Here is a 15,103-nt window from a genome sequence, read left to right on the forward strand (position 1 = left end):
TAAGATAAATTATATAACAAGACAAAGTACCCATTTTTTTAAGTCTGTGTCATCCAGGGACTATGGGACAACAGTAACCATGCAGTACTCCACCTAACTGGGCTGAAAGTATAACATAATTACCAAAAACTGGAACGGCTAAGAATCCCATTCTTTCACTAAAAGAGCAGATAGATTATTCTGTCTGGTATTTAAGTTACACCCAATGGTTAAGTTAGCCTTCTGGGGTTGTGGTGAAAAAGCAAAAGGCCAGAGTGATACTATGCATCACCGTCTCTCTCTCTCCCTCTATCTCTCTCTCTCTCTTGCTCTCTCTTTCTTTTTGTCTTTGTCTGACCATAGAGTAGTACTCATCCTTCTTGTTTGAGGAATCCTGCTAGAATAGTGTTCGTCTATAGAGACAGACCTGAGCGAGATCCCCGTGAAAGCTCTACACCGAAATGTCTTTGTTGATACAGAGTAAGGTTCAGTGGTGTCATTTATATCTTCTGTTCTGTTGATCCTGTGAGAGTCTTGAGAAACCAGTTGTGCCTTACCCACACACAGTAAACCTGTAGCTACATGTCTGAAAATGATCATACTGCTAAACATGTAGCAATCTTAGGGGAACAACACACAATATACCTGTTATATTAGATAGAGTTGGTGTTGTCTAGTTCTATCAAATAAATAGTAAGTTCCCATTTTTCCAAATGTCTGAATTTTGACTTAATGTAACTGGTGACACCTTGTGGTCAGGTAGGAAAAGAATGTCTCTATACCGGTTTTTCTTTAGTTAATTTTAACACACTGATGAATAACACTCTGAGGCTTGTTGGAAGTGGTGCATCTGGGTATTACTGTGTCCTCTTGTCTCGACTTTTTTCTTGCCTTTTCATGTAAGCTATGTAAAGAAAAGTCCCTCTGACTTTGAGAAGATCTTTGTAAGAATGTTTTTCCTTAGATGATAAGTTCCTCGATTTTTTTTTGTCTTTCTAACTGACACGTAAGAACAGTAGAACTTGAAAATGAGGGGTGCTGCAATCCTATATTTACCTTATATTTGATAAGATTACAGAAATGACAAGACATATTGTTTTGATAACACTATGGATTTCATTTTATATTCAACATAAATGTTGAAAAAAAGTGATGAGTTGGAAATAAAGTCGCTGATTATGTCTCCTTGCCTTGTCATTGTCACGCTGGTGGTGTGGTGCAGGACCCAAGTGCAAAGACACGATGATTGAAGTGACAAAACGGAAGACTTTACTTAAAATGAAGACCAAAGTTCAAGTAAAACTAGAACAAAAACCAATAACAAAAAGGTGCAGCATAACAGTGTGCTCTAAAACACAAACAACAATAGACAATGGACAAGGCAAACACTAGGACTTAAATAGAGGGAGAACTAAACAGGGCAACACAGGATTGGTAGAAATTAACAAGGTTAATAATTGGGACAAACGGGAACAGGTGAGGGGCGGAGACAGACAGAACAGGCGCACAAAGACATGTCAAACTAAAAGTCCAAAATGGAGGTGCAGGTTGTGACAGTCATAAAAATGTATTGAGTATTTATGTCATGGAATTATGTAGTATTTTCAAAGGCTGCCAAGAGACATTCACACAGAAGGGGGGAGAGAGAGAGAGGTCGTTGCATTCAGTTGTGAATTACTTGAGACTAAATACATGTTAGTCATACAAATTATGTAATCAGAATATTACATGCCCTGGATGACTTTTCCCTTTTCAGATACACTCACACTTTCCTTTCATTTCTAATGATTTGTTTCCTCTCTCTCTCTCTCTCTCTCTCTCTCTCTCTCTCACATACACACACACACACACAATGAAATATCAGTAGTAGACATTCATGCGTTCTGAAAATGTTCTCCCTATCATTACTATTGTACTGGCCTCGGTAGAGGTCCCTGCACCTAGTTATCCAGACCGCTTAAACATCTACTGAATAACTCCAGGAGAACCAGGATTCCATTCTGAAGTTTACTTGAATAGTTCTTTTTGTAAAACTGAAACAAACACAAAATGACATGTCGACATTACAGATGTGACAAAGTAAGTATTATGCAGCAAGTATAAAGTATAACAGTAAATAAAGGTAAATGTCTTATCAGGTGAGTATAATAGGACGTTAGCCTAAGTATGTTAGCTTAGGTGCAATCATACTGTATGTGATCAACTAATAAAATAAACAATTCACCATTGCAACGCTAACACTAAATGAACACTACTTCCTGTCTTTAAAGTAGGCTGCACTACTATTAACTGCCACTAGATGGTTTCAACAGTCAAACATGCAAAACCTAAACAGGTGGGTGAACAACTACGATTAAAAAAACAAAACAAAACAAAAACTATGGAAGGGAACGGCATAAAGATGTCTCTATTCTTTTTTTTTTTTTTTTTTGCTAAGAGTGTACGTAGTGTATTACAATGTTGTGCTATGTACCTCTCAGGTAAAACAAAACAAGATCTTAAAATGAGGATCTTATCTGAAATATTGTCACAGAGCTCAGTAATAGCTGAGTTGTCTGGTTATCTACAACACAGCTGTAGGTGTTGTGTGGGAACAAATGATATGGGATTTATTTCTCTAAACTGAATAGAATCAGTGATCACTGTTCACCGTGAACAGTGAATTTATCCTTTGCATTTAACCCATCCTTACACACCATCCTGAACACACCAAGTGCAGGAGCATGGGGTTCAGTGCTTTGGCCAAGGGCACCTCAGGATGCTTTCTGCCAGTTCTGGGAATCGTACCGGTGACCCTTCCATCACAAGGCTGATTCTCGAACCTCCAAACCACAGGCTACCCATAGATAATACTGATCAAATGAATACACACACTGTGATGGACTGGTGACCTGTCCAGTGTGTTTCCCTGCCTTTCGCCCTATGAGCGCTGGGATGGGCTCCAGCACCCCCCGCGACCCTAATCAGGATAAGGGCTTAGATAATGAGTGAGAGAGAGTGAATACACACAGTTTGCATTTCAGTGTCAGCTTCTGACAGTTGAATAGAATATCTCTGAAGCTTCATCTGTTCCTTGTTCAACCTAAACATGAAAAAAGACAGGAATATTGAAAAAAATATGAGAAAAATACACTCATATTTCATCTTGGATACATTTATTCTGCTAAATATTGATTTCTCTCCACAAACATCACATTTCTAGAGTGAAATTGGGACGAACCACTTTACTACGTGAACAGGGAATTCCCAGTCATGATCCTGGATCTAAACCAACAACCTCCAGTCTACTGAACCATTTGACTGTTGTTTATCAAAGGATGTGATCAATTTTAGGCATTACTGTACATATTACCATAACACACAGATCTTACCGTTTGAGGTATGTTCTGAGTTGAAGCTTGAACCACACAATAATTCACCTCCTCAGTGTGCTCTATATAAATATGAAAACAGGAAATGTTAGTAAGTATGTGTTATGATTTGTACCCATAATAATTTCACCTGATCCCACGGAAGTTTGACTAGTCATTGCTCAATACTTACCTTCAGATTGCCTCTTCCTCTTCATCCTCCATATGAAAAATGCCAGTATTAGTAAAGTCAATACAAGCACTGTGAGAGGTATTATCCATATATGCAGTTTTACTGGAGGAGCTACAGCTAAAAAGGGAAAAAACAACAATGAAATCTGTACATTCTCAGTTCCTCTCATTCTCTGGGCTTGTTTATTTGTTTTCCCTTTGCTGGGGGTCCAAAATAAAAAATGGAATGAAATCAGGATCTTTGTAATTCTGAGATAAAATGTTTCTACAATTCTCTGGTGGCAACACATTCTGTTTTAATGCTTAGTAAACAACCAGTCAAAAAGGAAAATCGCACCCAGAATACTGTCAAATGCGTAACAAAGCTGAGTCGTGTTCAGCTGTGTTGTTCATGTGTTGACTGGGTTATCAGCTACACAGTATATGGTCAACAAACATAAAGATCTTACACAGAATAATGACAAACAATAAGGCCATGTCTGACATACCAAGGCTGTGAGGACATAGTTCTTTACTGAGGTGTTTTGTCTGGGTACTGACTGGGTTAGCAGCTACACAGCTGTAGATGCTGTTGTCCTGATCTTCTATCTCCAGAGGGAGAGAGAGGATGGTGTTGAGATCAGGGCTGCTGGTCTGCTTCAGTATCTTTTTCCCTTTGTACCAGGACAGAGTCACATCTCTCCCATTCTCCACTGAACACACCACTGAACACTTTGGACCAGATGATCCACTTATTGCTGAGTGATTCTGTCTGACTCTGATGTGAGGAGCAGGAACAGCAGCTGGTAGAAATGGAGAGACATGAATAATACTAAGAATTACATGCTGTGCAATGCAAAAAATCCCCTTGACTTCACTGGCAATCGGTTGTCAGTTATTGTTAATGGGGTAAGTGCCATCATTGTACCACCTAATGGCAGTAAATAGAGGGGTTATAAATAAGAAATAAAAACCATATTAATAACCGGAGAGAAGTTCGGTCAACTTCTATATTTGCAGCACACAATCTGAAAACATGAGGCCATAACTGTCTGATTGTGTGTCAGTGTAATCCACTCCAACAACGGATTAGAGAGAGAGAGTGAGACAAGCCTTTAAATGCTCTGAATTTTAATGTCTCATTACTGTCTCTTTTCCAACACATTCTTTACAAGACAGAGTATGGTCTGTAAGATCTGTGAATCTGGACATTTATTCATTCATTGATTTATCAATATTTATTGATTGATTGATTTATTATGAATTTTAACTGTCTCGCTTCAGACTGTTCTGACTGAACCAGTGGACCATTTATAAGGAAATATGACCCCTGAATCTCAAGGTGAGAGTACAGGTCTGTGAGAGGAGGTTGTGACACTTTAGCTCTGTATTGTGAAGGCTGGAGACACCATGGAAGAGTTAGGACAACGTAGTTGGCGGTACTCATACGGGTCGGTTTAATAATAAAGCGTCGACCACATTGCCAGGTCTCAACGGCATACTTATCCGGACATACATGTACTTCAGACTAGCGAAAATAAAACAGAAAGAGGGATGTACAAGCTGTCGCGTTACAGGTTTTCTGGGTGGTAGAGTCAGACATTTAGCACTGCACTTCACGTGTTCCACACAAGAGCGAGACTAATTTCCTCCTATCCCCTCAATATACGCAGGCGCAGCTGCACAATAGGCAATGTGTTCTTAAAGGCACAGCACAATATAACCGTTACAAGGTAGTGTAAAATATTATAAAGTGCAAAATGAAGAAACAACTCACCATAGACAGTGTAATTGAAACTCTTCTCTGAAACTTCTCCACTGATGATACGTACTTTATAAACTCCAGAGTCTGTGGTGCTGATGTTCCTGATGGTGAGAGATCCAGTCTGTCTGTCCAGCTGCAGTCTGTCTCTGAATCTATCACTGTAATCTGTTTTAATGTCTCCTCTGAGGACCTGACTGTGAACTATTTTTGTCTTTGGATCCTCAGGTCCATATGACCACAGTATCTGATCATCACTCTGTAGTCTAGTAAAACCAGTGTGCAGAGTAACAGTCTCTCCCTCTCTCACTGGCTTCACCTCATCCACAGTAACTCCCAGTACAACTGTGAATTATAAACACAAACTTCTCAGAATGTAGACTCACCACTCAGCCACAGGGTTGTCCACAGAAACAATGAACTAGTCTCAGTGTAGTCAAAGCACAAGAAAGAGCGTGCTGATAAGAGTGGTGAAACATCCTGAGCGTGTTTCAGGTTAAACAGAGCTATTCTACAGTGAGTAACAAGGACAAGGTTTCAGTAAGGAGTTTATAAGAAACTATGTATGAAAGTTTACCGTGCTCATGATGTGTTTGTGTAAAGAAAATACTTCTGTTTACAATTTCAACACAAAAAGAAGTACTGGTATATGATATCAAGTGCTTACATTATGTTTTAAATTATGTGTCATATGTCATTTTTAACATTTTTAGTATGTTTAGCAATTGAACTTTAAAACAGGAACTCTTTTCATTTAGTCAGTCCACAAAAATTCACACATTTTGGAGTGTAACAGCTAAAAACATTGGTTTGTGCAAATTCTCCTCTGAAACAAGTCAGAGTCACAAAATGTAAGGTTGGTTATGAGTGTTTTGAAATCATATGTGAACAAATAAACACAGTGTGAAGAACTAAAACTTCAGGCAAAGAGAATTTAAGACAACTGAAGTCATTAGCCATGAGGAAGTCATAAATTTCAAGATTCTTATTGCATGACACTGAACAAACACAAATCTTTCACACTGGCTTCAGCCAAATGTATTAAAACATCGACACAGAATCTGTCATAATCATAAGCTGACGTTTGTGTGTGCATAACTTACCACAGAAGAGGCACAGAGCTGTTATTCTGATGAACATTTTTCTTCTACTTCAGCTTTACCTCCAAAAACTAACCAAAAAGGGGCTAAAGGTAGTTAAAGTGCCAAATAAACAAGTTGGAAAAGAATTAACTAACTAACGCTCTAACTAACACTGAAAATCACCTCCTGAAGGGATTTATAACAAGCCTTTCTAGTTCACAATAATCACATGATGAGGAGCAGACCAGAACGTTAAAGTGTCACCTTAGAACTGCAACCATGCCGCTGTTAACACACAATGTGAGGACCTTACAAGGAGCAGAGAAGTCAATTTCACCTCCCATTATCATTGTCTCTCCCAAGCTTGAGATGATCACAACTATACGGAACTAAAACAGTTTCCTAGAGCCCATCCCCTTTAACTTCTTTAAGTATGAGTACAGAAAGTGCTCAAGAACAACTACTCTTGTTCAACAATGATAAACCGGTTTTGAATAGACATGCCACTTCTACTGTACTATGCTGGTAATAATGTAACACACATCCTTAGAGCCTGACTGATTTATCTCAAGGAGTTCATTCCAAGTGAGGAATTCTGAGACCTGTTTGAAAGTCACCCTTTCGATAACCATAGATAGGAATTGAAGTAATGAGACTGGTTGGTAGTTCTCAACTTGAGCTGGAATGAGTGAAGGCTTTTTGAGGGAGAGGTGTTATCCAAGCCAGTCTGAATGCTTTTGGAAATGTTCCTGATGCCAGTGAACTATTTATCACATGCATGACTGCTGGCACAATGGTGGGTGATACGGCTTGGAGGAGGTTAGTGGGAATGGGGTCCAACAGGCATGTAGTAGGACTTCTACATGCCAGGAGCTCAGATAGCTCACTCTCAGTCAGAGGGATGAATGAAGGAAGCGAAGCACCATTGGCCGGGGAGACAGAGAAGGACATGTATTAGGGCTGCCATGTGTTTGGCTTACAGGTACCCTGCCTTCAGTGAGGGGGCTGACCGGGGAGAGTGATGCGCCCTTAGCAGGGGAGACTGGTTTAAGCTGTACTCCCCAAAATGAAAACAAAGTGCCAACAAACTAACAACACTGAGAAGCACTGATAGAGTAGTTCAGATAGCCACATGATGTAACAAACAAACAAAGCTATTTCCGCATTTTCTTCTTAACAACGTCTCGAACAATGACGGATCGACTGTGGTCCCATAAGACTGTAATGGAGTTGAAAAGTCATTTTTGGGCTTTTTATCGTTACTCTATAGCACACTTATTACCTATAAAGAAAAAAGTTTACTGGAAAACAGTATGCCGTGTTACGCCTCACGTGTCGTGTTTACCGCGTCACTTGATTGTATCATTTTAAGTACATCCTATGATGTTTGCAAAATGATGGAATCGCCCAATGACGAATTCCTCAGTACGTGTCCCCATAGTTATGTACTGAGTTAACACCTGGTTCATTTCCCTGAAACATGGCTGGAATGCAGATAAGTAACTTTACAGTACTTTTGTCCCCTATATTCTTTATAGGCAGTAGTGCATATCTTTTGGGCTCAAACACATATTCTTTCTTTCTTTCTTTCTTTCTTTCTGTCTCTCTCTGTTTCTTTATTTTGTTTTCTCTCTCTTTCAGACACACACACACATACACACACACATGCACATTTTCTACCTCTGATTTTCTTTCTCTTTCTTTCTCTTTTTCTTTCTCTTTCTCCTTCTCTCTCTCTTGTTCACACACACACACATACACAGACACACACACACACACACACACACACACACACACACACACACACACACACACACACACATTTTCTACCACTGATTTTCTTTGTCTCCTAACACAGATTCTCTCTTTCCTTCTTTCTTTCTTTCTTTCTTTCTTTCTTTCTTTCTTTCTTTCTTTCTTTCTTTCTTTCTTTGCTCTCTCTCTCTCTCTCTCTCTCTCTCTCTCTCTCTCTGAATTTATACTGGAACTCAAACAGACCATCACATAAGCTGGGATCATCAGGGTGAGAGTGAATGAGAGCAACAGAAAAAACCTGCAAGCCATACATCACACCCTCTCATCTAAACTTAGAGCTTTAGTTCTGATTCCATGGGTCAAGTATGGATCCTCTTAAGGGACATACTAAATAACACTCACACAACCAACACAACAGCTGTCAATTTCAATACACCAAATACCTCCCCAAAAATCGAGAACCTCTTCCTCAAAACCCTATGTCTCCCATTTTTTTTTCACAAAAACAAAGTTTTACATTTTCTCAAAAAATACACACAAAATGAATTGTTCTTTATCACATTATTTTTCTAATAATCAACTACAATTTCGGACATGAGTCTAGCCTTTTCTGCATTTTCCCTGGGTTTTTCTAAACGTCTTTTGCTGACACAGGAATGGCTTTCAGTCATGAAACTGTAAATTCAGTATTACATTGAGGTCCTACGTTGAGGTTGATCTAAGGAGCCTGATTTGACCGCCAATCTCTCAGTCGAATCGTGGCAAAATGTGGTTATGAAACAAGGATCATTCCATTCCAACTGTCTGGGGGTGCTGAATGTCTGATAAAATAAATTCTTATGTCAAATGTTACTAGAATAAGGGGCAACTTGTTGATAATTGGGGGGTGGGGGGGGGGGGTAGAGAAAAAAGATAAGTCTTTAGTCTGGTTTTAAAGGTATGAAGAGAGTTTGCTTCCCTGAATTCTGTAGGTAAACCACTCCAGAGAAAGGAAGAGTGGTAGGAAAAGGCACAGTTGCCAGCAGACTTCTTTTTAACTCTTGGAACGACTACTAGTCCAGAATCTTGAGAGGACAGGACACGCGATTCGACGATGAGTTGATGATAGGCAAGACTTGACCAATCAGACCCGGCTATGTTAATTATTAGTCGGGGACACCCCTAGTTTACGTCTTACCATCACTCGATACAGCCTCACATATTCATGGTCACCTTTCACTGAAAACAGAGCAACGTCCTTTTCAGTTCCTGGAAGATCATTGAGTGAGTGAAGAGTTGGTAGATCTGGCAGGGAGACTATCACTGCTTCAGGAGGCTGCACTGATGTTTCTGGTGTCAGGGCAGTCACTGAAAGGAGTTTACCTTGGGGATACCTTGAACCTTGCATGGGTTTGTCCTCAACAGCTGATTCTGCATTGATGTACCTGGCCTGTCTGCCTGACATAGTGCTCTTGGTGGTGTGATGTGGTCTGCCCTGTGGGCCCCTCCTACATCAACACTCAAGGTGAACTTTTTGTCGCAGGCTCTGCACTTGAATTCTTTATATTTGCAGGTCAATGCGGAATGTCCCTCGTCCAGACGCCTGTAGCATGTACTCTTCTCACCTTGCTGTTGCTGACGCTCTTGCACTCTGTTCTTCCAATCTCAAAGGTGGAAAAGCTGGAGAGGGTGATGAACTCTTATGTGCCTCAGCACCATGGGGCTCCATGGCAAAGAAGTCCTTGAGCCACCCATTTCCAGGCTCTCAGAGGAGTACAAGTGTGCCAAGGTAAGACTTGAAATGATGCTAATAGAGGCAAGTGATCCATTTGTAGCGCAGGCTGCCCCCAGCTTGGATACTGGGAGGAAATGGACCCCATCGGAAGCAACCAAGCAGGCAAAGGCAGCACTCAAGCACAGGGTCATCATGGGCCGAGTGCAGCAAGGGAGGGGTGGCCTTGGCCTCGTGGCCAGCACACCAGCCTGGAACAAGGCTGATCTGTCCCAGAGACGCAGGCTCGTGGTGCAGGAGATACATCAGCAGGAAGAGGCAGCAAGATGAGCCAAGGCCGTTGCTCAGGCAAGGCAAGGGCAGTTGATGAGATGGGAGGGAGTGGAGAAAAGAAAGATCTCCTGGAAAAAACTGTGGGAGATGGAGAAATGCAGAGCGAGCGTCACCTTTAAGGCTGCCCATGATGTCCTGCCATCTCCCATGAATCTCAGCCAGTGGTATGGAGAGGACCCTACATGCTCCCTCTGCCCCAACACCAGCAACACTAAAACATCCTGGTGGGCTGCAAGACCAGCCCCTCTCAAGGCTGATACACCTAGCGGCACAACCAGGTGTCAGACTGTCTCGCAGCAGTACTGGAAAGTCAGCGTACGAGTGTCAACGCCCTTCCTCCCCCTTCATCCTGCTGGCCGGAAGCAACGTTTGTCAGGAAGGTGAGGGTCAAGCCCGACTTGCCACATCAAGACCAGACACTGGGCGGTGAGGTGGGGCACGCGATTGGAAAATGGTGGCAGACTTAGGTCAGAGGCTTTGCTTCCCAGCTGAAATCACATCAACCAACCTTAGGCCAGACCTGGTGCTATGATTGGCCTCACTCTAGCTCACATTATCGAGCTTACAGTGCCCTGGGAGGATGCAGTGGAGGAGGCCTATGAGCGCAAGAAACTGAGGTACGTGGTGCTTGTAGCAATGTGCAACAATATGGCTGGAAAGCAAAGGTCTGACCGGTCGAAATAGGTTGCAGAGGGTTTGTAGTCACATCAACATCAAGGCAGTATGGAGGTGGACAACACTGATCATGGGCCTGGAGAGAGAGGCATGAGGTGCTGTGCATTTTAATGTCATTAGATATAGATAAAAAAATGAATCCATACCTAATGACGTTAAAATCCAAAAGTGAAATCCGAATCCTATGAGTACCGTTTTTGTCACTGACACAGGAGTGGAGGAATTTCATTCCCACCAGTTTAGTGCTCCTTTCTTCAGAAAAAAAAAAAACATGCTTGGAAAATGTGAATGTTATATTAACTGTCACTACAGCTGAAAGGTAACATGAAAACACCTCTCATGGAAATGTTCATGTCCTCAGACTCTCCAGTCAGAACAGGAACTAAAAGTCTAATTAGGACAGTGCAGTCATTCCACAGCGCAGACCGACCTTGGGTCTGAAATGTTAAATCAGTAAAATAATCATGTCTAGATCATGATCGATCACTAGGTGGCATAAGAGACCACATTACATTGGCTATGATAAAACATGTCCATGCTATCAAAACTTTACCTCAGCGAAAGAGTGGTACCATCTAAAGAGAGAATGTACAGTCTATTACCACATTCTTCAGTCACGTGTGGTATTTGACAAGAATCAGTCTTGCCGGTTCTCATATCAGCTGAACACTGTGTGTGAAGACACCCATGCTTAGAAAATGACACCAAGAAAATTTGAAAAACTTAATCTGCTATATCCAAAAAGAAAAAGAAAGAAAAAAAGAAATGTCGGTTGTTTGAACTAAAAGATGACTGATATTTTAGAGCTAGAATTTTTTCATGTCTTGGAGCCACTGGCTCTATCCAGATATAAGTGGGCAGATCATAGGATTATTAGTTAACATGTTGCGGTCTACAACATGGATCATTTAACTGTAATTGCTCTGGTTGCTACATGGTGCACTATCTGCTGAAGAATACCATGACCACAATTGGTTTAACCTGATTCTCAGGAACTTCAGCAGTTATGGGCTCAGAACTGAACGTAATGGTGTAATATGACAGTTCAGTCTATCACATGAGATTGTTTGACTTGTGCATCAGCCTTGTGCACTGCAGTTATGTGCTATTCTGCTGTAAAAAAAAAATGATATGTATATAGAAAGAGATACATGGGAGAGAAGCAGAGCAGACAACACAACATGTCTCCATCTCTATTCTAACACTGCACACAGTGCGTGTAACCCATGTTCATTGTTTCGATGTGTTTATAGTCTCTGTGTCTCTTAGTTGAACAGGAAGTGGTCAGGGGTAGGGGGGAGGATGATTCACTGGCAGAAAAAAGACCACCGTGTGAAACCTTTGTGAAGTGTGAGACAGACGATCTAAAGCCATCCTTTGGCCAGTGTTAATGCAAAATTATCACATGGCGTTCTGAAACGATTTCAGAGTGATGAGAGCTGTTGCCATGTGCAGAGATGGAACATTTAAAAAAAAATTAACAAAAAAAGGAAGTGGGTCTAATAATAATATAAAAATAATATAAAGGACATCTCACAGCCACCAAAACAACTTCACTCATAACGTGTTCTTAACACACAGTTAATCCGTTTTCTCTTAGAACCACAGCAGTGGTTTGCATACATGTGCTCATTTTGGATTTGGAGAGCAGTAAATAGGAAGTTCATCAATGACAGATGATTATTGTCTTTATTTTGATTTATAATGTGTTAACCTATATCTTTGAACATATATAATAGAGCTGATTTAGAAATATGTGCATGAACAACAATGGATTAAATGCAGTGAATCTGAGATTAGGCAGTGCAGTTTAAATAAACATATGAAGTATTCTGATCTGATTGACACTGACGTGTGTATAACACTCGTAAGGCAACTGTGGTGCTGGTGTTCATCTGTCTACTTAATCCCCTAACTCACTAACAATCATCAGCCTCACCGTAACTGCTGGACAAAAAGAATTATTGAAATTTGTTGAAACTGTTTTATAAGTCCCCTGAGAGATCTCATTCAGTTACAGAATATACCCAGAAAAGTATTTAGACCCCCAGATATTCCATTATCCTATTTTTCTACAACCATTTCTCAACATTTGAAACAATGAAGATCACTTTACCCATGTAAGTGTAGGCCAGTGGACTTTTAGGCATGAATTTCACAGGTCTACAAGAATATGTGTTAAAGCCAGTGTACATCCCCGGGATTATCATGACAACAATTGTTTGCAGGCCAAACAAAGGTTTCTCCTCTGCACAGCTGTTCTGTGCCATTTGTTTGGTTAGGGTTAAGTTTAGGGTTGGCATTACAGTTATTATTCTTTTATTACAGTAAAGTGTGTGTGTGTGTGTGTGTGTGTGTGTGTGTGTGTGCATGTGTGTGTAAACTGTGGGGAGCTAAGAGTAAGAGTAATCACAGAGTAATGCATGCAGCATTGCATGCACAGACCATTTAGTGCAATGACTACTGATGCTTCTCAGACACAGACTGGTAGCTGTGGGTTCTCTATTTAGGTCAGTGTGCCGGGGTATATAGTGTATGTGGTTTCTTCTGGTGGAAAATGTAAGTGGAGAATGAAGGTCTGGTTAAGCTGGTTCAAACTGGGATGTCCAGTACAATGGTAGGACTGAAGCCAGAAAACTCGGTGAGAAAAGTGCACATCTTACTACTTAAATAATGTAAACTAAAATGCATTCCACTTCTCACTCCTTAATCAACTGAGATCAAAATGGGAACTCTCCATGCTGACACTGTAAGTGAGAAATAATTTTTTACAACAGTTCTAAACAGCATTTCCTCTCTGCCAGTCACCTACAGTACTTGAATCAATTACCAGCCAAACAAGCTTAAACCAGTGCTCTTTTAATTAGCACTGGGCATACATCAGACATTTTCATTATTTTTTATCTGGATCTGGACAACCCAATAAGAATATTAATAGATTAGGCTGTCATTAAAACTTGAACAAGGCTAAGTAAACAGGAGTAATAAATGAAAATGTGATCTGATTTCGCGCAAATCAAACCCTACTAGTATAAATCTTGTCTGCATTAAGTTTAAGTCTGAGAGTTCACTCGTTTTTCACAAGGTAACGGCCTGAAAACTTGCGGTCTGTTATGGGGATAGGTTTGTTTGTCGTAATATTCATGGGCGTTGTTTTACATATCCCTCCCATTTAAAACCTTTACGTCGGTACTTCACCTGTATTGGTAGAAGCGTGTGACGTGCTGCCGTTATATAGTTCAACGACACATGTACTAAAAACTTAAAAAGGAAAAAAAAGTCCACCAGCATTGTGAAGTTTATGGGACGACAAAATGGTGAACTTTCTTAAATGTCGTAATGTTCTCAGAGGATATCAATTCCAGACGGTTATTTGGATATGTATGCTCGTCGTAACAGCTAGGCTTTTCTGCTTTACTGTTGCTTCAGGTTTGTTTTCAGCGGACGCTCCCTCATGTACATTTGTCAAAAGACTGTAAATTGTTACTTCTAAAAAAAGAAGAAAAAACAGTTAATTTCTTTCGGGATCTACCAGCCTTGCTGGTTCCATTAAAGAGAGCATCGCTAGTCATTTAAAATCACCGTCCTTTACTATACAAACGATATTGCGAAGAAAAATTCGCACTGTATTGGCAATCATATATTTACGTGAGAATCAGGTTACTGATATATACTTTATTAGGTTTCAAAGTTTCTTATGTAGTGCGCTCTCTCTCTCTCTCTCTCTCTCTCTCAGATGCTGTGTACTGAGTAATTGTACGTCAGTGTACTACACTAATTGTTTGTGTGCATTTTACAGATGTGTTGGGAGTTACAGTGGAGGGAGAGACTGTTTTTTTACACACTGGTTTGACTGAGCTACACAGTGGTGTTCAGATACTGTGGACATTTGGACCAGAGGATCCAAAAACACGCATCGCCCACGTCCAAAACATGAACCTAAAATCTGACTATAGTGATAGATTCAGAGACAGACTGCAGCTGGACAGACAGACTGGCTCTCTCACCATCAGGAACATCAACATCACAGACTCTGGAGTTTATAAAGTAACAATCATTAGTGAGGAGATGTCAGACAAGAGTTTCAGTTACACTGTGTATGGTGAGTTTATTCCACAAACTTTACAGATTGTCCCTTCACTGTCCTGTTTATTAATTTGACATGTAAAAGTTAAATTTACAGATCATTCAGAAGCAACACTGGAACATTTCCTAACAGACTAGATATCATCACACTGATTTCAAGTCAGATTTCAGACTCTCTTGTGAATGAATCCATTGATTA

The 15,103-nt window shown here is 40.5% G+C and overlaps 1 protein-coding gene across 1 annotated transcript; it reads right to left on the bottom strand.

The window, feature by feature from the left end:
- Positions 1-3,910: 3,910 nt before the first annotated feature.
- Positions 3,911-9,543, bottom strand: LOC115823797 (CD48 antigen-like). The gene is made up of 4 exons (XM_030787821.1): positions 9,462-9,543; positions 5,278-5,607; positions 4,037-4,303; positions 3,911-3,933 (listed from the first exon to the last, which is right to left on the bottom strand). The coding sequence occupies exons 1-4, from the start codon at positions 9,541-9,543 to the stop codon at positions 3,911-3,913; spliced, it is 702 nt and encodes a 233-aa protein (XP_030643681.1).
- Between the last annotated feature and the right edge of the window lie 5,560 nt (positions 9,544-15,103).

Source organism: Chanos chanos, chromosome 11 (genome assembly GCF_902362185.1).
Source record: "Chanos chanos chromosome 11, fChaCha1.1, whole genome shotgun sequence".
NCBI lineage: Eukaryota > Metazoa > Chordata > Actinopteri > Gonorynchiformes > Chanidae > Chanos > Chanos chanos.